The sequence below is a fragment of the Podarcis tiliguerta genome, assembly GCF_965153285.1.
Source record: "Podarcis tiliguerta genome assembly, chromosome: 6".
Taxonomy (NCBI): domain Eukaryota; kingdom Metazoa; phylum Chordata; class Lepidosauria; order Squamata; family Lacertidae; genus Podarcis; species Podarcis tiliguerta.
Window position 1 is genome coordinate 40,015,565 of NC_139539.1, and position 23,491 is coordinate 40,039,055.

The 23,491-nt window shown below is 44.8% G+C and overlaps 1 protein-coding gene across 3 annotated transcripts in view; it reads left to right on the plus strand.

Moving 5' to 3' along the window:
* Positions 1 to 23,491, plus strand: part of BLACAT1 (BLACAT1 overlapping LEMD1 locus) — an 82,024-nt gene that overhangs the window by 20,125 nt on the left and 38,408 nt on the right. Inside the window, exon 1 of one of the 3 annotated variants that reach the window (XM_083444651.1) lies at positions 3,520 to 3,847. The exons of 1 other annotated variant lie outside the window; for it this stretch is intronic. Coding sequence is in view for 1 of the 2 variants with exons in the window: in XM_083444647.1 (XP_083300773.1) it covers positions 8,034 to 8,036 (3 nt within the window). In the remaining variant the exon portion in view is untranslated. Of the gene's footprint in view, positions 1 to 3,519; positions 3,848 to 6,874; positions 8,037 to 23,491 lie in introns of those variants that run through there. One more of the 3 variants, XM_083444647.1, reaches the window with a different exon arrangement.

The following is a 23,491-nucleotide window of genomic DNA, read 5'->3' on the forward strand; positions in this document are numbered from 1 at the left end:
AGACAAGAAAGGAGGAGGAGTGGCGTTATATGTCAGGGATGTGTATACCTGTGAAGAGATCCAAGATTTAGAACCTCAAAGCCAAAGTGAGAGCATTTGGGTCAAAATTAAGGGAGAGAATAATAATAGTGACCTCATTGTGGGAGTTTACTATAGATCCCCAAGCCAAACGGAGGACATAGATGATGCCTTCCTGGAACAGATGGCCAAGCATGCAAAAGGAAGGGAGATAGTAGTAATGGGGGACTTCAATTACCCAGATATTTGTTGGATGTCAAACTCAGCCAAGAGCATAAGGTCAAACAGATTCCTCACTGGCCTTGCAGACAACTTCATTGTCCAGAAAGTGGGAGAAGCAACAAGAGGAACAGCCATTTTAGATCTGGTCCTAACCAATGTTGATGACCTGGTTAATGGGGTAGAAGTGGAAGGATCATTAGGCGCAAGTGATCATGCTCTTCTGAAGTTTACTATACAACGGAAAGGAGCAGCCAAGCATACTAGGACTCAATTTCTTGACTTTAAGAAAGCCGACTTCATAAAACTTAGGGAAGTGCTGGGTGAGATCCCATGGACAGTAATACTAAAAGGAAAGGGAGTTCATGATGGCTGGGAGTTTGTTAAGAGGGAGATAGTAAAAGCACAACTTCAGGCAATACCAATGAGACGGAAACATGGAAGGTGCCTAAAGAAGCCAGGGTGGCTATCTAAAGAACTTTTAACTGAGTTAAGATTAAAAAAGGATGTGTACAAAAAATGGAAAAGGGGGGAAACCACCAAAGAGGAATTCAAACAAATAGCCAGCACGTGTAGACACAAAGTCAGAAAAGCTAAAGCACAGAATGAACTCAGGCTTGCTAGAGAGGTTAAAAGCAACAAAAAAGGCTTTTATGGGTATGTTCGTAGCAAAAGGAAGAACAAAGAAACAGTGGGGTCACTCAGAGGAGAAGATGGTGAAATGCAAACAGGGGACACAGAAAGGGCAGAACTCCTCAATGCCTTCTTTGCCTCAGTCTTCTCCGATAAAGAAAACAATGCCCGACCTGAAGAATTTGGAGGAAATGATTCAGCAGAGGAAACACAGCCCAGAATAACTAAGGAGATAGTACAAGAATACTTGGCTAGTTTAGATGTATTCAAGTCTCCAGGGCCAGATGAACTGCATCCAAGAGTATTAAAAGAACTGGCAGATGTGATCTCAGAACCACTGGCAGTCATCTTTGAGAATTCCTGGAGAACAGGCGAAGTCCCGGCAGACTGGAGGAGGGCAAATGTTGTCCCTATTTTCAAAAAGGGGAAAAGAGAGGACCCAAATAATTACCGCCCAGTCAGTCTGACATCAATACCAGGGAAGATTCTGGAGCAGATCATTAAGCAAACAATCTGTGAGCACCTAGAAAGGAATGCTGTGATCACCAATAGTCAGCATGGATTTCTGAAAAATAAGTCATGTCAGACGAACCTGATCTCATTTTTTGACAGAATTACAAGCCTGGTAGATGAAGGGAACGCAGTGGATGTAGTCTACCTTGATTTCAGCAAGGCATTTGACAAGGTGCCCCATGATATTCTTGTAAAGAAGCTGGTAAAATGCGGTCTTGACTATGCTACCACTCAGTGGATTTGTAACTGGCTGACTGACCGGACCCAAAGGGTGCTCATCAATGGTTCCTCTTCATCCTGGAGAAGAGTGACTAGTGGGGTGCCACAGGGTTCTGTCTTGGGCCCGGTCTTATTCAACATCTTTATCAACGACTTGGATGATGGACTCAAGGGCATCCTGATCAAATTTGCAGATGACACCAAACTGGGAGGGGTGGCTAACACCCCAGAAGACAGGATCACACTTCAAAACGACCTTGACAGATTAGAGAACTGGGCCAAAACAAACAAGATGAATTTTAACAGGGAGAAATGTAAAGTATTGCACTTGGGCAAAAAAAATGAGAGGCACAAATACAAGATGGGTGACACCTGGCTTGAGAGCAGTACATGTGAAAAGGATCTAGGAGTCTTGGTTGACCACAAACTTAACATGAGCCAACAGTGTGACGCGGCAGCTAAAAAAGCCAATGCAATTCTGGGCTGCATCAATAGGAGTATAGCATCTAGATCAAGGGAAGTTATAGTGCCACTGTATTCTGCTCTGGTCAGACCTCACCTGGAGTACTGTGTCCAGTTCTGGGCACCACAGTTCAAGAAGGACACTGACAAACTAGAACGTGTACAGAGGAGGGCAACCAAAATGGTCAAAGGCCTGGAAACAATGCCTTATGAGGATCGGCTAAGGGAGCTGGGCATGTTTAGCCTGGAGAAGAGGAGGTTAAGGGGTGATATGATAGCCATGTTCAAATATATAAAAGGATGTCACATAGAGGAGGGAGAAAGGTTGTTTTCTGCTGCTCCAGAGAAGCGGACACGGAGCAATGGATACAAACTAGAAGAAAGAAGATTCCACCTAAACATTAGGAAGAACTTCCTGACAGTAAGAGCTGTTCGACAGTGGAATTTGCTGCCAAGGAGTGTGGTGGAGTCTCCTTCTTTGGAGGTCTTTAAGCAGAGGCTTGACAACCATATGTCAGGAGTGCTCTGATGGTGTTTCCTGCTTGGCAGGGGGTTGGACTCGATGACCCTTGTGGTCTCTTCCAACTCTATGATTCTATGATTCTATGATTCTAGGAACAAAGTCAAAAAGAAAGATCAAGAGCACACAATGTTTGTACCATCATTGCTGCTTCTGAAAGTTGCACAGATGCTGGCGGGTGGAAGGGGGAGCAGTGGCTTCTGTTTTTCTGCCCAGCCTAATAAGGAAAGACCCCAGTGTGCATCACTCGGTCTTGAGTGCTCACAAGAACACCTTTATGTGGACCGATACATTTCAGAGATGGACCAAATCCTAGATTCCTATCAGGTCCTCTTCCCATGTTCAACTCCAGAAAAGTGATTTGGATGACCTGTCCTTTAAACAGTCCCCCACATATCTTGTCACTCTTTATAAGCTAGTCTGTGATTGCAAATTGCCACCTCAGAAACGGACCTCAAGGGAAGCCAAAAGATACAGAGGAAGTGCTGGTGGTGAACAATAGATGGCTAGCTACATTTTATAAAGGAGGCGCTGCTCTTTGAGACACAGAATACTATCTGTAATTTCCTGTCGTGTTGAAATCATAAAATAAACTGAGAGTTGTGATTTTTAAAATCTGGTCGCAGGGAGACAGAAATAATATAGTGTGTGTGCCTGAGGGAGAGAGACTGCAAATTAATTTGGTGCTTTTTCACTTTAGAATTAATTAGGTTCTTAATTGAGCTTCCTAACTGGGTAATAATGCCCAGATCCAGGAGCCTGCCTTAGCAGAAGGTAACAGTGTGGAACTGTGCAGTGAATGTAAAGATCTCATCATAACACCATTGATGCAGAAGTCTTGCCTGCGCTGCGGCCCAATGAGGAGAGAGCAAGGGATGGGGAGTAATGTATTCAATAACATCACTTTCAGGTTGCAAAGCTCCTTTCCATAGCCTATGCCGGAGGGAGGGAGGCCTCTTCATATACACTCGTCCAAGGGCTTCCCTCCCCCCTTCCTTGCACACACACACACACACACACACACACACACACTTCCCTTACAATTAGGAAGATACCTATTCAACACTGCTCTTATTGCTAGGCTTTGTCTCTCTGTCCTTTCTTTGCTAGCAAGCTCTGTCCTGAGTCAATCGGTGTTCTTGCGCTCAACGGTTTGGTTAGTTGCTTTTGTGTTATCTCTGCCCAAGAATTCCAGCTCTGCTGAAGTCTTGAAATTAAGGCACCAGGGAAGAAATCACATAAAGGAGGAGAGAGGGGGGAAAAGTAAGGCAGTGTTCTTCTCTTTCTTTGTTTAAAGTCTTGTCTGGTGGAAGAAAGCATGAGTGACATTTTTGTGAATGTGTGTGCACTGTGTACTATATAATGTTACACTGTATCTCTGTGTTTTGTGTGTGTGTGTGTGTGTGTGTGTGTGTGTGTGTGTGTAGCCCTTTATTCTTATTTTAAGCAATGAATCGAATGCCAGTGCCTGTGAATGATAATCATACGTTCTCATTTACGCACACACCCATTTGTTTGAATAGTGTTTTGTTATACCTGCAATCAGTATGTTCACATAAATCTGTGGATTGTTGATGAATAAGAGGAGATATATTGTCATTCCCAAGAAAGTCACCCTAAGTGGATGCGAAGACAAGTAGCTGCATGTGGATAGGGTCCTAAACATACCCATATGTCTGCAGTGGAAAGATAAATAATGTGCATATGCACACACAATAAATCCTATTGGATCAGAGCTCTTTGGCTCAATTTAGATTTGTTTTAAATATAAGACAATTGTATGCAGGCATATGGGACCATTTGCTTATAATGTGTTTACTTTTGCTCATGGTTGGACACTATGTCCTTTTCAGATAATAGTTTTATAGGAGTGTGTGTATATGTGTGGGCTACTAAAATGAACTTTTTGATTTTTTGCACTCTATACATATCTTTGTTTATATGCTATAAAGAAAATTATTATGTCTGCATGATTAAAATGCTGCTGCCATGTGTGAAGTATGCATGCCTTTATAACCATAAGTTTATTTCTGTAGAGACAGGCAACATATACTAGGTATGTTGCTCTTACATACATTTCTTAGAAGTTATTTTGAAATGAATGCAGTTGACTTTAGACTGAGGTGTGCTCATGGAATCAGCCCAATCAGGCACAAGTCCTTGCTTATTGTCAACTGCCATCTGTGTGTATGAGTAAAGCCTTTGTTTTTTCTGATGCCGTTTGCAACTAACTGATGGCTGCCTGTATATTTGTGTGATCAGATAAAAAGTTCTTTAATCTGTTGCAGTCAAGTATCCCTCTTTGACTGCAGGCGAAAGGGAAAGACACACAGTTAGTAATTACATCTCTTTAAAGGAGTGTGACCTGAACAATAGATAATGGTAGGTAGCTTGATTTTATTTTAAAAGTAGCATGTTCTTTGGCTACAGTTACAGAGAAGGGTGATGACCACCTCTAAAACGCAACATTGTGCTAAGTAAAAGCTAGAACTTCAGCGTAGCAACTGAGATTTTTTAAAGGAAGTCTTTATGAAGCCCAATCAACAGGCATAAACAGGAAGGATGAATTAATTCTCTGAAGGGAGAACCTTGATTAAAGTCATTTGGTTATTATAATTACTTCAAGGGTGTACATAAAGATGCACTCTGGGACAGCCTTCACCAGCCAGGTGTTTGGGACTACAGTTCCCATCAATGGTGCTGGTTGGGCTGAGGGGAATTGAAGTCCAATGCAGCTGGAGGGCACCAGCTTGGCAAAAGATGCTCTAGGTGTATTCCCAACTGCCAATTTAAGAGATAACAGTTTGGTGCAAAGAGACTAAAGACTTTTCACTGATTTACGCTCCTACCAGTAAAGAAAGATGGTCAACATGAAAGCTCATGAGATGAATAATTCGTTTCTCTATTGGAAGCTTACTTGAGAAGGACACAAAAGAAAAGGGTGAACAGGGAGATAAAGAGTGGAGAGAGAGAATGAGAAAGCAAAAAAGGAATAGAATTTGAGACTGTGTTAGTAGTGAATCTTGGAAGTCTCTCTCTCTCTCTCTCTGTGTGTGTGTGTGTGTGTGTGTGTGATCTCACCCACCACAACCCCATGGGGATATTGATTCGTGTTAATAGTGTTTGCCAGCTGGCATGATTGTGAGATGAAAGAGTATGTTGAACTTCAGATAGGATCTCCCTTTTCCTTTGATTTTGCCTCACATTTCCAGATCCTCTGCAGGTTCGCCCAGGATAAGATAGACATGGCATTATTGGTCATTGCCTTGCTCCCACTGGCTTTATTTGTAATGAAGGTGGAGAAATCTTGTTTGTACTCCATACTGTGCGATGGAATTTGTCTATTAAAAGCAAGCTAGCCGGGGAGACACCGTAGTCTCGATGCAGACACATCCCTGCTGGGCAGAAATCTGCACTCCCTTTGTTTCTGCCTTAATATTTTTTCAATAAGGAGAAACTGCTAGCCATAGATTACAGACGGCTCTGGCACACCTCCTGGGTGAGGCGAAGTGCACTGCTTGGGGGTACAAAGAACATTTGCTAACTATTAATTGTTGAGCTATAGGATCCTAATGTGATGGAGCTGGGTGGGTATGTTTAGACTGGAGAAGAGAAAAGTAAGTATAAAAGGAACAGCTGAAGATGGAGGAGAATTGTTCTGTTTTGCTCCAGAAGGTAGGACTAGACCCAAGAGCTGGAAATGGCAGGGAAGCAAATTTTGGCTAAGCATGAGGCAGCACACTCCCCTAATGGTGAGAACTGGTTGGCAGTGGCCCAATTTGCATATAACATTGAGCCAAACCATAGCTCAGCAGAAATGAGGAAATACAAGTGAGTTTCTGGAGTGAATATTTCAGCCACCATGTGCTCTTTCTCTGGTCCTGTTGCTGCCATGCTACTTCGAACTAGTTTGGTGTAGCATTATGTCCCAACCCAGGTTTGTGGCTAGTCGCTGAGTCTGGTGTCATGAAAGAGGAGCAAGTCGTTAAATATTTAATTTGTAATTGTTGTGTTTTTTACAGCCAGGAAGGAGAAGAGACAGTTACTAGTTTTTCTGCCTCAGCTGCCCAAATAGCTTGGCCGGCCTTGAATGCCATGCACCTTGACTTATGGTGGGAACAGGGTACCATTTGCTGCTCCATTTCAGGCAGCAAAATGTCTTGAGCAGCCCTGGGGGGGGGGGGAGACTGTCCGTCTCGGAGGCATTTAAGCAAGGACTGGGGAGCCTCCTCTCAGTGGTTGCACGCAGTGCAAATCCTGCACTGAGCAAGGGCTTGAACTAGATGACCTCTTAGCTTCCTTCTAACTCCATGTGTGGTATCCAGCTCAGTTTTACCCAGAGTACAACCATACAACTGAATGAACACGACTAAGTTAGGTCCATTCATTTCAGTGAGTAAAACTTGGTTGAATGCCACCCTGTGGCCCTGATTCAACTAACCTGGTGTGCTAGTGGAAGCCAGCGCACAAGATCTTGCAAGTGCAATGGGATTTCCCCTCTGCACATCCCCTGCACCTCTCCTAAATCCACTCTGGAGGGTCAGTAGAACCCCCAGACCAGTGCACAGGCGGGGAGGGGAGAGGGGGGATTGTTCCAGCTGGCTAGGGGAAATGCTTGCACTGAAGAAGCAATCAGAAGATTATGGCATTGAATTCCACCCTGTGTTTCTGTGATTCAAACTTGGGATACGGATCAAGATAAATGTGAAATCCCCCCCCCCCTTATGCTCAGAAAAGAAGGTTATGAATACTCTAGATTGAGCTAGATTATAGCTGTGAATATCAGCAGAGTGAGCCTATAGATGATTCAGAACAGAGTGTTCATATTTCCAAAACGAAAAAGAGGATTTGCTGATGTCCCATTGCCAGAAAACTGAAATAGCAAAAGATCTCTGTGTGTGTTTTGAAAATGTATTCTGTAAAAGAAAAGGTGGGGGATCTCTGAGTGGTGTGAGATTCTAAGGCTTCGTGTTTCCACCCCCTACCCATTTGCAATCTCACACAGCGCCCCTTTCCTTTGCTCCCTTTAATGGTCCATCACCCAGACAATCGCCTCATCAGGAAGCTATCCTGGGTTATATTTGAACACTTGCTTAATCCAGGGGTTAGAAGGGTCTCACATACAGCCTAACCCCACAAATGAATAACACTACACCCACCCACCCCAGAACAAGACATTTGTCCCCAGATCTACAAACAAACAGCAAAACACAGATTCTCTGTAGAAATACAACAGACAAGTAAACAAAAGGCATTAGAACACACATTGTTAAATCAGCTAGTAAAACACAATTGCTCTTTTAACCCAATGCCGGTGAAGTAACAGCTTATTCAAGCAAGTTTTCAGTCCATCAGGATCCCTTCAGGCCTTCCTCTTACTCCTTGGTTCACACTCCCATCCACATTTCTGCATCTCAGAGCTACTGTCTCCCACATTTGGCAGCTCCAAATGGTGAGTTTTGTCATGTTTAAGCCAGGATGCAAGACTCGGTCCCAGAGCTGCATTGCTCAAAGGCCTTGCTCATTCTTTACACTATATAATTAAACTGCACTCTTGGACAGTGTTTCAAGAGGGGGGCTAGGGATCTCTGGCAGTGGAGGAGCTTCATGCTCTGGCACTGGGGGCGGAGAGCAGGCGGGGGCGTGGCACATGTCCTGGGGGCATGGTGGGGTGTGCCACCTGCGGGGGCGGGGCGCCCAGTGGGGGTGGGTGGGGGCAGCCACGATGGCACCCTGGGGGTTGTGCTGCCGGGGGTGGTGTGCTCCCCCTCTTCCTCTGCCAGTGATCTCTGGCACAGTTTCCTATCACCTTTAAACTACAATTCCCAGCATTCTTTGAGGTAAAGCTACAGCAGTTAAAATGGGACAAAGCCTATGTATGTTCTGAAGATGGTGAAGCCTTGTGTCTTCTATCCCTTGCCCCACCCCCAGCAGTCCTGATCTTATTGGGGGTTGTTTTGCAGAACTGAGACTCTATTGTCCTCACTGATTCCTAAATGAGTTTATCTGTCCATCCCTCCCTCTCTGCTCTCCCATCTCACCTGTCATTAGTCTGGGTATAAACCTGCTGAAGCTGCACATGCAGACCCTATTTTACAAATATGATGTGGATGCCAGTATGAGAGGCCTCTCTCTCAGTCCTCCTTAGGGTACTACTTACATGTTGTCAGACAAGAAGACGAAAGAGGATATGAATTTGCTTAACATTTCCACATGCTAATTCATATGTATCAGTACAGATTTCAAAATGTTTGCTAAAATTTAAATAGAAATACCACATGTCCTACCATAGTGGGGAAGCCTAGATCCTAGTTACCCCCTGGGAACTGAAGTTTACTCCTCACACAGCTACAGTTCCCAGCACCCATCAACACACTACAATTCCCATGATTCTTGGCACGGTTGCATGTTTTAAATGCCCTTTAAGTACATGATTTGTATGCAGCCTTGGACTGGGGTAGCCCTTCAAATAGCAGACTCCTTCCAAGTGAGGACTGTGTTCTGCCTAGTAGGACTTAGGTAAAGGTAAAGGGACCCCTGACCGTTAGGTCCAGTCACGGATGACTCTGGGGTTGCGGCGCTCATCTCGCTTTATGGGCCGAGGGAGCTGGCGTACAGCTTCCGGGTCATGTGGCCAGCATGTCTAAGCCGCTTCTGGCGAACCAGAGCAGCACACGGAAACACCGCTTACCTTCCCACCGGAGTGGTACCTATTTATCTACTTGCACTTTGACGTGCTTTCAAAGTGCTAGGTTGGCAGGAGCAGGGACTGAGCAACGGGAGCTCACCACTGACCTTCTGATCGGCAAGCCCTAGGCTCTGCGGTTTAACCCACAGTGCCACCCAAAACTACCACCCAAAACCCTTTCCTGCTCCTTCCTCACCATAAAAGACAGGTGAGAAGCAGTGCCTAGGCCAGTGCCTCTTGCTTTGAGTGTCTCTTGGTGGTCTCAGTTCAGCTCTGTTACCATCCCAGGTTTGGCCAAAAATGTTCCTGGCTTTTAAAAATTTCTTTAAACCCGGGTATCTATGCAGTAGACGGATATGTGACATAACAGAGAGAATGGATACAACTTTTGCAGTTTGCTAACATGCTCTTTGAGGTTCCCTGCACTTATTATCCCTCACCTCCTTTCATCCTGATGCTTCCAGTTCTTAATCCTATTGGGAACTTAGATCTCTTACCACGGATGAAAGAGGAGGAAGCTTCTGGTCAGGTCTGCACCTGGCAGGTGCAGCTCTGCGCTCCTTGCACTTCCATAGCATAAATGTCACCGCTCACTGAGACCTGAGGACAAACTGCACAGTATGTTAGGCACACTTTTGAAAAAGGAGCCGACTGTCAGCCATTGCTGGTGAGGAGAGATATTAAACAGAAAACAGTAATTGACAACTTCTCTCCTCTCTTTACTGCAGTGCTGCCTGTTTGCTCATCCTCTTTCTCTCTAGGCCAGGGGTTTCTAAGCCCTTGTTCAGGGGTCTAGTCCAGCCCCCACAAGCAATTTTAACCCCCCCACCAAAAACAACAACAACCCACATTGGTCATTGCAGTGGTGGCAAAAATGGTTCGTTTGTTTGTTTACTAGACACAGCATTCACCCCACAAATCACCGCCTTCATGGCCAGCAAATCAATCATTTGATGAGGGGAGGGGAATTAACAACCCTCCTCCTCAGCTGGTTTGCCTGGATCAGTTGAGGAGGTGGGCTATGTGCCTCTGTCTGTGTGGCAGTATGTGTTCAAAATTGCTTTGGACCACCTGCAACACTGACATGGGGCCCTGGGAGAATTGGTGAAGGGTGAATTTGGCTGATACAAGGTGAGCTATCTATGCTCTCAGTGTTGCACCACAGACGGCTGGTGGTGGAAGGAGCAGCTGCAGTTCCTCTGCAGTCTCCCTCTGGGTGGCATGGTGGAGACTGAACTCCTCATCCAGCCACCCTGTGGAAGCCAGAATGAAGAGGGTTCATGAGCCTGCCAGAGAAAGAGAGCAGCAGGCGAGTCATCAGAGGTGGCAGCAGCCCTCACAGAATCCTTGCTGCCCTTGTTTGTGTTCAGTGGCTAGTCTTATCTGATCCAGCTCCAATGTATTAGAGCCAAAATAGCCTTTAAAAATAGACAAATGTGCCTTTGTCCCTTAGCTCGAACAGTTAAACTTTGTCCCTGCTGATTATAATTACGTTCCACTGATCATCCAGTTATCGATATATCCAATTATTAGACTTACTAAAGTTTACATGCCTAGCCAATTATGAATTTCATATGCAGTGCAAGGCTGAGCAGTTCGGTATTGCCCACGCTAATACAGATCACAGGGGCTACTCTACCTATTTGGGACTTTGCAGTTGCATTTTAGCATGAAAAATTCTGCCAGTGACCTTTGGCTGCTCAAACATCTGCTGAATATTCTCAGGATATTTGAAAGCTACAGGTGAGATCCAGTGATACTTGATTTCATTTTTTTGATCAAACAGTCAATATGTTGTAGTATCTGATAGCCTTTGGCCTACATGCATGCATGTAGTATTTGACTAGGTATGTCAACGTGATATTTCAATGTCATCAATCTGTCTACAGAGAACATAAAGAACCCTTTAAATGTTGCACAGGATTTTAGGATATTCAAATTCAATTTGTGTGGGACACCACTTGTCTTCACCACCAATCACTGTGAAGTGAGAGTATGCTCTAGAGGAGAGCTGTGGTTGGTTTGGAGCCCTCCAGTATAAAGCACACTCTGGCCATGGGAGTTGTGGTCCAACAACATCTGGATGGCCACAGATTCTCCATCCCTGACTATAGTGCACCCAACACTCACCTATAGCTGTGCTTTACATGGGAACAGTGGCAGTGATTAGCTTTCTTTCAAAGAATTTCTTCCATCAACACTAAGCTTCTCCAAAAACCCTACATAAAGCCAAGTTCCCTAGCAAATATGTAGCTTGAAAACCACTGTGTGTGGTGTGTGTGTGTGATGGCTAGACTGCAATCATATTTTCAGTATGCAACAGATGGCATACAATGGCCACCGGTGTTTGAGAGCCTATGAGATTTCATATTTTGGATCATTCTTTTTGCAGCCAAACTGGGTGGCTTTATCTAGCAGTTGGTAGGAGTGTCTAATTTTGTCCCCCCCCCCCCCCAAGTCACAAAAAGAGTAAAGGTAACCATGTTGGCTCATCAAAAATATTTCAAATTCCATATTACGACAATACCTTTATTAGTCCCACCAAAATATCACAAAACAGTGTGCAAACTTTCAGGTTCCACAGAACTCTTTGTCAGGCCAGATGGTAAACATGTGTGGGGCGGGTGAGAATTTTTTTCAATTGATGCTGAAACCATGGAATCTGCATCTGGTCACAGTCTTATGATGGAAGGGGGAAAGAGGTAGCAGACATTCAAATGAGGTTCTTTTGAATGCACACGCAGGGAACAGAATTACTAGGGGAATTGCCATGTGGGTGTTAAACAGCAGCAGTCGGAGCAGGCAAAGGAGGGAGAGAGTGCAGCAAAAGCTCAAATCAAGTGAAATGGAGCAAAATGAAATTCATCTAGTATCATTTTAATCCAACGTTCCAGCAGCTGCCTTGGCTAATTATTCTTCAGCCGGTGCTGGTGGAATGTCAGCAGGCGAGCGGTGTCCGCAGGGAGGTTGGTTCGCAGAAAAAGAAGCTCAGAGATTCTGCCAGCATTCTTGTCTTCCCATTTGCCTTAATTTGCTCTCCTTCCTACTGAAAACTTCTCTCCTTTTTTTTGTAAGGGATAATAGTACATGAACAGAGGACTTGGGGCCACTATAATGCTGAAAGTTCATGTCATATCAGATTGGATCAGATTTCAGGAAGTGGGACCAGATTTGTTTTTGAACCAGGAGGTAAACCATCCCCCCCCCCCCTTTCCTGGTCAAAGTGGTTTAGTAAAAATGCTCCAAATTAACCTGACTCCCTGTAAGAGCCATAGATAATCTAATCCAAGATACTCAACTCCAACAGAGTAAAGGCACACAGGCCAGTTTCATCCTTGGAGATATGTGTGGGAGCACTTAGTTTTCTCATTATTCCCCTTAATTTGTTAGCATTCAGAATTATAGTAAAGATGTAACAACAGAGAAATCGTCTGCTGCACTGAGCGCTCAGTTAATTGCCAGTGTCACATCAATTTCACTCTGGGGGGTGTGCAGCCATGCATATTTTTTGGCAGGGACCCCACCTTGGAAAAGCACTCGCTGTCTTTCTGACAGGGAAGAGGAGCATATAGCTCTCCAGATGTTGCTGAACTCTCCTTAGGCCCAGCCAGCATGGCCAATGGCCAGCGATGGTGGGATTTGTAGGAAGCTGTAGAAAGGGGGTAGTCGGACATGGGGCCCTCAGATTGATGTGGGACTCCCAGGAGCCACATTAGAACTGAAAGAAGGGCTTGGATCAGGCCAAAGGGACAACCAGATGACCCAATAAGGAGCTCCCAAGCAGGACCTTGTGGAATAGTTGGGGGAGTTGAGTATGTTTCAGTCTGAAGAAAAGAAGACTGAGAGATGATATGAGGCCCATCTTCAGATCTCTGAAGGGCTGTCACCTGGAAGATGGAAAAAGTTTGTTTTCTGCTGCTCCAGAAGGGAGGACCTGAACCAAAGGATTCAAATAACAAGACAGAACGGTCTGATGGTAAGAACTGTTTGACAGTGGAATGGAGTGACAGAAGGTGGTGGACTCTCCTTCACTGAAGGTTTCTAAACAGATTTTGGATGGCCATCTGTCAGGGATTCTTTAGTACAGTCGTACCTCGGGTTATAGATCCTTCAGGTTACAGACGTTTCAGGTTACAGACTCCACTAACCCAGAAATAGTACCTTGGGTTAAGAACTTTGCTTCAGGATGAGAACAGAAATCACATGGTGGCAGCCGGAGGCCCCATTAGCTAAAATGGTACCTCGGATTAAGAACAGTTTCAGGTTAAGAACGGATCTCCAGAACGAATTAAGTTCTTAACCTGAGGTACAGCTATAATGATTTCTGCACTGCAGGGGGTTGGACTAGATGGCCCTGGAGTCCCTTCCAACTCTACAGTTCTATGATTCTGTGAACATCTGGAGGGGCACGGCTTCACCATCCTTTTTCTTCAGGGCCAGGAGGAGCCTGTTGTTCATGTTTGAGTAGAAGCCGGATTTGCACAGTGCTGAGACTGTATTCAGACACCACTTCATTCCATTTTCATGATGTTTCATTACCTCATAATTTCCATGTTTTATGGTCCATAGCACATAAAAGCAACATTAGAAACTGGGACAGAAATGCTACCATTATAATCAGGATAACTAATGCAATAGACCCCAAGTCTGAATGCAGAGCAGGGTTGTGCCCAGCTCTGATTGGCTGGTCTGTGCAACAAACATGCTCCCCCATAAGCAACAGATTTCAAAGTGTAAAAAGAAGTGAAAATGACAAACAAATAAAATTTGAGCAGATAAACATGCTGTTGCTTGGGGAGTGGCGGGCAGAAGCAAAATGCCCCCTTGCACAAGGTAGAGTTCATTGTTACTTCTCTTAACTTTCTCTTAGCTTAACTTAACCCAGATACAACCCAAGCCCACTTTTTTATTGTTGACATTCCTTGGGGGACGAACAACCAAGAAATCCATAAACACACCCTGAGTGAGAATTCTAGGCTGGAGGCTGCGGTGCAAAGGTTATGCTTGTTTTCTTTGTTCCGTTCATGCAAGATGAATGGCCAGGCATTGCTAGGAAAATGTTTTTCCTCATTTCCCCTTTCCCTGTTAGACACTCTGGAGATCAAGTTCATGAGAGTGATTCCTTCGCAGTGTGTGCGAGAGTACAGGTCAGAGGCATCCTCAGAAATAGCTGGAATTCGAACACGCAGGGTTCGACCGGTAGCGTTGCCATGTTTCCATCCTCTCCCTGGAGTTGCTCTTGTTAAGCTTGGTATGAAGAAAGGGTCATATGCCCTTTGCTTTGGGGAGTATGTGTTTGTGAAAGGGAGGTGGGAGAGAGGGAAAGAGAGAATGAGTGAGATCTGATGTGCTCCTAGTACAGTAGACGCAGGGGTTTTCAAAACCTTATTTTTCAGCTTCTGAAATGCTTATAACAGAGAAGCCCCAGATACCTCTATCCCCCAAGAAACATCCCACGTATATACAATGTACACCATACAGTCAAACATTAGGCAGGTCCGAACAATAGTTTAGAGTTGATTATATCAGTTAAGTGTCTTCTACTCTCTGCCTTAACAGACTGTCTCAGAGTGAGCCACACTTAGCTGGCGGTGAAGAGACAACATGGTAATTTCCAGTGTACTGAATAAACATGAACCATACTGTTTTGAAATTGTCTTTGGCCTTTGTGTTCCTTCATGAGGTGTTTCGTTAGTTTCTCCATAACAGCTTTGTGCATCTCACCCTACCTCTAGAGACAAGTTAGCAGCCGTTTTCCAATATTGTGTTTATATATTTCCAGCTGTACACATGAAAAAGATCAATAGGTCCTTAAACAATCAGTACTTATGGCCATCTATAAACATATTAAATAACAACCGCCATGTTTGGCTCCACCCTTGACTCCTCCTGATGTCAAACGCCTGCAACGTTGCCCCCCACCCCATCGCCCTTGCAAGTGGGCACCTCTGGACAGGTGTAACCTGCAATGTATACTGATATTTTGTCAGTGACACCACTTTGTAGACTCAATCTGACTCCTTCTATGCTGTTCTCCCTCTTTTTAATCCCCTTCTTCTAATCTTCTTTCCTCCCCGCTCTCCCCAGTCATATCCAGATCACTGAAGCATAATTTACAACACAGCTTCTTCCCTTACTCTCTAGTTGCTTGTCAAAATTACTGGGGATTAAGCAGAGACCTAACAGTTTAGTCCTTCTTTGCATTTCTGTTTTGGGCACCTGAAAATGACGCCCCTCATTCCCCAGCTCTTCCTGTCCTTTCCTGTGTTCCTGTTTGACTCTGCTGTGTCACTGTGTTCTCAGATGAGCCACAATTTTCCTCCAGGGGACTTGAAACCCAGACTGTTCAGTTTCATGAGGAGAGGTGCTCTTGCTGCTGCAAGGGAAAGATGGAAAAGTTCTCAGCTTGCTGATAGGAATGTAATAGGTACTCAGAGCAGCTTTTCCTTGGGCTGAATTGTTGTGGTGTTTTGGTTGTGCTAAGTAAGGGAAGAGACTGAGGCTGTGTCAACATCAATCACGAGGAGCCTGATGGCCAGGAGATGGGCAATACAACACCCCTCCCTGACCAGATTGGCTTTTGAATCTTATTTCAGCAGCAGGGATGGGACAGCATCTTCCACCACATCTGAGGAGAGTAGGCTGCTTAGGGCAGGGGTAGGCAACCTAAGGCCCGTGGGCCAAATGCAGCCCAATTGCCTTCTCAATCCGGTCTGCGGATGGTCCAGGAATCAGTGTGTTTTTACATCAGTAGAATGTGTGCTTTTATTTAAAATGCATCTCTGGGTTATTTGTGGGGTATAGGAATTTGTTCATATTTCCCCCCCAAAATATAGTCTGGCCCACCACATGGTCTGAGGGACATTGGACTGGCCCATGGCTGAAAAAGGTTGCTGACCCCTGGCTTAGGGCATGGGAGAGGAACCTGGTCTGGCCTTATCTTCCCTACTCTCTGCAGGCCACCCACCTGTCAATGACCTGATGCCACAATGCTACCAGGCTTCACCATGCAGGGTATGGAAAGAGCCTGATCAGCAGCCTTGAAGTCTTGATCCAGCAGCTGATGGGTGGTGATTTCTAGCCTGTTTTCTGCATGGATTGGCTATGCAATTGAGTTTCCCACTCCTGACATCATGCCTTATCTTTAAAAACTTGTTGGCACACCTTCATCTCTTTTGAACTTCTCGCCTTTCCCCCAAATTCCTGGATTGTGACTCCCGAGCCTTGTGTCTACGGCTCAGCCTTGCCATTACTTGCTTGAACAAAACCCTCCTTACTATAAGTAAGAGCCTTTGCTTGCATGTTTTGGAGGAAGAACCAAGGCCTGCTTCTACATGGTCTAGTGGCAGCATACATGCAGAAGAACCACAAAGATGGTGTACAAACCCCTGCTATCTGATTGCTCTGAATGAATCTGGATTTGGAGAAAAGCATGTTAATAATGGTGGGGTGGGGGGATTACTGTTCCTTAATGGTCAATGGCCAAGCTGTGCATGTTATGTCTTTGCTCAGGGGGATTTACATATAGTTCCTTTTACTAGTCCACCATCCAGGCAGTTGACAGTTTTTAGAGTTGCTTAGCTACTTCAACTTAGTAGAAGTAGGTGATGTACCTGCAGACCATTTTCTGGGTCTTCAGTAGGGAAGGGAGAAAATCTGCCCCCCATTTAAAGGCACTGTTTACCTAATTTGCGTTTTCTGAAACAATATGAGAACTGAAACACAGTCATCCTTCAAAATATGTGCTTCTCTGAATTATGCAGCCAAGTACTATGAAGAAAATGCATAATCTGGGGCACAGTATCCATAAATATGCATTTATTATTGAAAATAACGGACAAAATGTATTATTTAAGGCAGTGTTTTTTCTAAAAAAAATGTTTAGGGGTACTCTCATTTTCCTACTCATATTGAAATACTGCCCTGCAATGAGGCCAAACATAGATTCACAAAATGTTTAGGGGTAGCATACCCCTGCGTCCGCCCCCCAAAAAACACTGATTTTATGGGATTATGACTTTGCAGAAATGTGTCTATTGGGTGAAATTGCATGTATATATTAGGAGAAATTCACACTAAAATGCTGGTGAATTTTCACAAGGACTCCCTTTTTAAAGAAATCACAAATTGATCTGAAAATGTGGAGGACTCAATTTGAGATTAGAAAAATGAGAAATTGTGATTGTAGCACTGAAAATAACCTTTACAGAACAGAAAAAAAGTTACTGCTATTGGGGAAAATATTATTTTGAAGTGCTTTATTTGATGTGGTAATTGCAGGGATTTTCACAGAGGAGACATTTCAGGCAAATGGCTCCCCATATGAAAATAAGGTGGGAAACACCTCATGTGTGAGTTTTACCACTTAAAAATAAATGTGTGAACCAGTCCTTTGCTCTAGTTCGCTCCTAGGGCAGATCCATCCATATGCGTTGGCTCACATCCCTTGTTTAGTTGCTAGTAGTATATGAAAGAACCAGTATTTATGGCCATTTTCTCCTCTAGGTGGTAAATTTTGTCGTCATAATGCAGTGTGCTTCCCAAGGTACCAGGTAATTATTTGAAATGGACCGATGTATAGGGGGCTTAGTGTCACTCTATCCCATTTGGAGCAAGCTAGATTGTTTCATTGGTTGTTTATAGGAGAGTTCTCAAAACTCTAATCTTTTATTGCAGAGCATTACTCTCAGTATTTTTAGGCTATCACAATCTGCAATGCAATTTAGATGAATTGTTTCACCCCAATGAAAGACACTCTAGAAGAGAGGTGGTTGACCTTTGCTGGCCTTATACCAGGCATAGGCAAACTCCAGCCCTCCAGATGTTTGGGACTACAATTCCAATCAGCCTAGCTAACAGAACCAGTGTTCAGGGATGATGGGAATTGTAGTCTCAAACAGCTGGAGGGCTGGAGTTTGCCTATACCTGCCTTACACATATGCCTTTGGCCAACCTTCTAGGGCCAAAGTGGAGGGATGGGGAGAATGTTCCATTGCACAAGCAAAAATATTTGTAGTGATTTGTACAAGGTGCATTGTAGCATGTACCTTCATTCTACGTTGGACCTTAGGGGAGTCAAGAAGGTAGAAAGGAACCTGCCTTTTCATCGGAACAAAGAGAGCTGCCTGACACAGAATCAGACCATTGGTCCATGTGGCTCAGCATTGTCTGCAGTACCTGGTAGCATCTCTCCAGCATTTGAGATGGGGAGTCTTTCCCCGATGCTACTTGGAGCTGCCAGGGGTTGAACCTGGGATCTTCTGCATGCAAGGTGGAGGCTCTTGCACTGAGCTGTGATCATGCCCTTTGATTTCGCAGGGATGGCCTTACTGCTAGGCAGAATGAGGATGTTTCAGAGGCCGGATGCAGGAGTGGGGTGGCAGTGGCTTCCAAGTCTAGCTTGCACAGGCCCCCCTAGCATACTGCCCTCATCTATCTCAGCACCAGTACTGAAGTAAAGGTTGGTTGCTGGTCTGCGCAGCCTTTTTAAGTGGAATAGAGGGAGGTTCTGGCGCCATCTTGTCCTCTGCCTCAGACAGCAAAAGGTCCTAGGCCAGCCCTGAGGAATCAACACAAAGGACCGTGTGTGCATATAACTGAAAACTGAGAATCTGGGAAGCTCTCATTATGCTTAGACCAGGATTAAGGTGCTCATGAAACTGATGCAAATGTGCTTTTGAAGATTTAGCAGCCTGGCAGCCTTTTAAGAAATAATGCATCAATGCCTCCAGAATATCAGCATGTGGCTTCAGGAGTCAGCCAGGCATGGTGGGAAACGGGACTGGGAAGGCTTAAATCTCTGAAAGAACCAATGTGACTAGAGGGCTGGACTAGAGTAGACCCGTCACAATTAATGGCCCCAGCTTAGGACAGGATTCACCTCATGAACCCTGTCAATAGAAACCCTGAGCAAGGATTTCCGCTTGTGCCACAGCAATTTCCCCATGTCCTCCCTGCATGCTCTCCAAATGGACCCTGGGGGAGTCAGAAGAACCCCCCCAAATGCCACACAGAGGGTATTGTTCCATTTGACAAGCTGAAAAGCTTGCACAGACAGAACATTCACCTTAGCACTATGATGAATTCCATCCATAGCCGAGTTCATTTCGGTGAGTGTCCCCTGTGTAAAAGTTAGTTGAATACCACCCTTGGTGTGGGGAGAGCAGCGGTCAAATCCCCATAGCCCCCCAAACTGACTGGGTGATCTTGAGTCGGCCCCTGTCTCTCAGCTTACTCCTCACAGGGCTGTCATAAGGCTAAAAGGCAGGACATAATATGCTTTAGAGGTAATATTGGACACAAATCTAATAGATAAAACATCTTTATCCTCTCTGGCCCCACCACACACAACTCATTAAGAGCAACGTGGGAAACTGAACACCTTCCTCCGCTTCAGATATCTGAGTAATATGCACCTCCCAAGCCACCTTGGTAACGTCAGCATCCCCTGTGCTGTTTGCGTGTATTGGGGGAGGCAGGCTGCGTTTCCATTCAGTACTGGGAGAGCTTGGCTGCCTTGTGTAGGTGGTCTGCTGCAGACAGCCCACCAGTTGATTGTTTAGAGCACTAATCAAAAGGGGATGTTTTCCCTTGCACAAAGATTTGTGTGAGGCAGCCTCTGACTCCCCTCTCCTCCCCACTTTTAAGGAGCTTAAAATCTTTAGTAGCTCATTGTTGTCATTCTCTGTATTAGAGTCCATTACTCATCAGGGCTCTTTTGTGCTGTTCCTGCAGATCTAGGTGAATTCCCCACTGGTTGTATCATCTGGTATTGCATTTCCTAACTCGCCGCCTAGATTTAATTACAGGCAGTGCTGCAGAGAGATGAAATGTCTGAAAGACAAAGCAGCGCTGAGAGACACTGGGGCATCCTGACAGGCTGGGCCTGAGCCTGCTGCTGCTGCTGCTGCTTTGAGCCGACAGGAAACATGACAGTGTTCCTTGTGTCTTGAAAGCCAAAGATGGTGTAGCTAGGGAATATATACACATATTGAGCAAATATATACACATCTCAGTGCTGATGATACCACTTTTGTGTGATCCTGTGTTTATGCTGGGCTGCTATACAGAGTGCCTCCAAGCACATCTATTTATTTGTTTATATATTGAATTTCTATTCCACTTTTTTCTCCAAGGAGCTCAAGGTGGCGTACATGGTTCTCCCTCTCCTGCATTTTATTCTCCCAACAACCCTGTGAGGTAGATTAGCCTGAGAGGCCATGGTGAGCATCATGGCCTAGTGGGGATTTGAACCCTGTTCTCCCAGGCCCTACTCTGGCATTCTAACCACTATACCACACTGGCTGTCATATTTGGCCAAAGCGGAACTGTTGTAGTTGTTAGAACATGGCTGACCAACACAGTGCCCTTCAGATATCTTTGAACCACAATTCCCATTATCCCTGATGGTTGACCATGCTGGGTGTTGGTCCAACAACATCTGGGGGGCAAAAAAAGCTAACCTGGGTTATGCTGTTAGACCAGGGCTAGGGACATCCAAGTTTAAATTCCCACTCAGCTGCAAAGCCCACAGCCAGTCCCATCTCACACAGCACAATCCTATGCATCTCTAGCTCAGTGGGGCTTACAACCAACGCAAGTGAGTATAGGATTGTGGCCTTAGCCTAATCTATGGTACAGGGTTGCTATGAAGATGGAACAGAGGTGGGGACATTTTGCCTGCAGTCCTGAGATCCTTGGAGGAAGGATGGGATCAAAATGGAATTTTTTTAAAAAAACAACAACAGCCAAGATACTGTAGAAGTGTGTTGCAGTGGTGGAGACCCCTGGCTTTACTGGTCTGCTAGAGGTGTGCTCTGTTTCACGCAAGTAACAAGCTAATGGCATGGTTTGACCTTTGCCTTGTCCTGTAGGTAAACCTTGAGGGGGAAGTAGCTAAGCATTGTAGCATGCTCTGTTATTTATCAAACAAAGTGTGTGAAAACGTGGAATTTAACACTTCTCATTGTTGCACTGAAATAGTAACACCTCCAGCAGGCACAAGCAAGTCTACTAACACTGCTTTAAGGCATGCCTGATGAAGACTGAATAAATCCACACTTGGTGGGTGAGATGCATCTAATGTACACAGGGAAGTTGGTGCCCAAATTAAACAATTGTTTGGGTTTTCATTTAATTGGGGGTGTTGTTCTTTCAGCTTTGACCACAGATTACCAGGAACAACATTTACTTATTTTACTTACTGACAATGAAAAGGTGATTTGGCATATTTTATATCATCAATTATTTCTAAAGGTCTTTTGATGTGGAAATGGGTTTTGGAGGAATGCTCTCTTGGCAGGATATCAGCCAGCCTTCTTGCTCAAAGATCTTTCCTGCAACGTCCTACCCCCACCCCCAAGTGTTATTGTTGGAGCAAAACAGTTTTTACATATATTCCTCTGTGGGAATTACTTTAAGGGACTCCACTGGAGCAACTGATCTGTGTTTTGTCAAAACACAAGGAACCTGAGCATAGTAAAGAGGTTACAAGTAGAAATCCACTGGTTTGCTCACCCAATCCAATCCTGCTTTCTCTTTACTTTTATTCCAAGTTTCTAAATGTCAGATGGGGGCTAACTTCCAGGATATCCTAGGTCTAATCTACAGTAGTACCTCGGGTTACAGACACTTCAGATTACAGACACTTCAGGTTACAGACTCAACAAACCCAGAAATAGTACCTCAGGTTAAGAACTTTGTTTCAGGATGAGAACAGAAATCGCGTGGTGGCGCTGCCGCCACAGCAGGTGGCCCCATTAGCTAAAGTGGTGCTTCAGGTTAAGAACAGATCTCCAGAACAAATTAAGTTCTTAACCCGAGGTACTACTGTATTAATCTTCAGGTTTTGTGAGTCATGCTGCTCTCTTATGCCAAATACCTATTACTGTGCAGGAAAACAGAGCTCTAAAGTGTCTAGCAGAGTGCAGCCCTCTGGATATTGTGGACTACAACTCTCATCTTCCCTGAACATTGGCTATGCTGGCAGGGGTTGATGGGAGTTGTGGTCCCAAACTTTTGGTGGGTACCACATCAGCTGCTCCAGGAATATAGATGCCATCTATATTTCAATAGTTTGGGAGATGAGAAGAACGCTGCTGTCTTGAGGACAACTTCTATTCTTTCATGCTAATATGAAGTCATTTGTTAGCAAGTGCCACAGGAGCAATAGCAGCTTGCGCTCTGACCCTGGATCACTTGCGGTCAAATTTAGGTGCAAGGCTTCTCTCGCTGGCATCTCCTAAGCAGGACCACAAGCAGCTGACAGGGGCAGATATCACATCCTAATAGACAGATAAAGTGTCAGGCTGAGGCAGCATTCATCAACTTGGTGCCCATCAGCCCCGACTTCATTCAACACCTTACCCGGCCATGTTACTCCTTAGGTGAAACTGAGCCACTCACACACTCTCAGCTTAACTTACCTCACAGGGTAGTTATGAGGATAGTATGTTATGCATGCCACCCTGGGGGAAGGATTGAAGCCAGCTAAAACGAGAAACTCGTTACAAGTTCGTTAAGGTTATTGCCACTGTTTCACAGTAACAGCTATCTAATATGGTTTTCACAATTAGCATACGTACCAAACCTCTCAATGATTATTATCTTTATTGTTCTCATAACATGCACATTTGGGGAAATACTGCATAATGGCTGCTCAGCCTGTGCAGTCTGTACACACATAAGAACGGTTTGACAATCTTTGAGTGGCCAATGGACCAAATCCTTTTTGACACGATTGAGGGGGCCTCCGAACTGTCCCTATTTTGCATGAGGGATTCAAGCACACACCAGTAGTCAACATGGTGCTCTGCAGATGTTTCAGACCATAGTTCCCATCATCTCTGGCTTTTGACCACACTGACGCACACCCACTTGCAAATCTGATTATTTGGGGAGTAATCAATGTGGTGCTCTCATTGTCATCTGATTAGACACTGTGAAAGTAGGATGCTGGACTAGGCGGGCCTTTGCAGACCCTCCAAGTGTCCCTATTTTCCAGGGATGCCCCTGATTTAGAGAAGCTGTCCAGGTTTCTTATTTGATTCTGGAATGTCCTGCTTTTCCTTAGGATGTCCCTATTTACATTGGAAAAACATTGGAGGGTATGGAGTTATCCGACCCCCGAGCTGTCTGAAGGCAATCCTGTATAGAGAAGGGTTTGTTTTTTAATGTTTAATGTTTTATTAGGCTTTTATATATGTTGGTTATATATATGT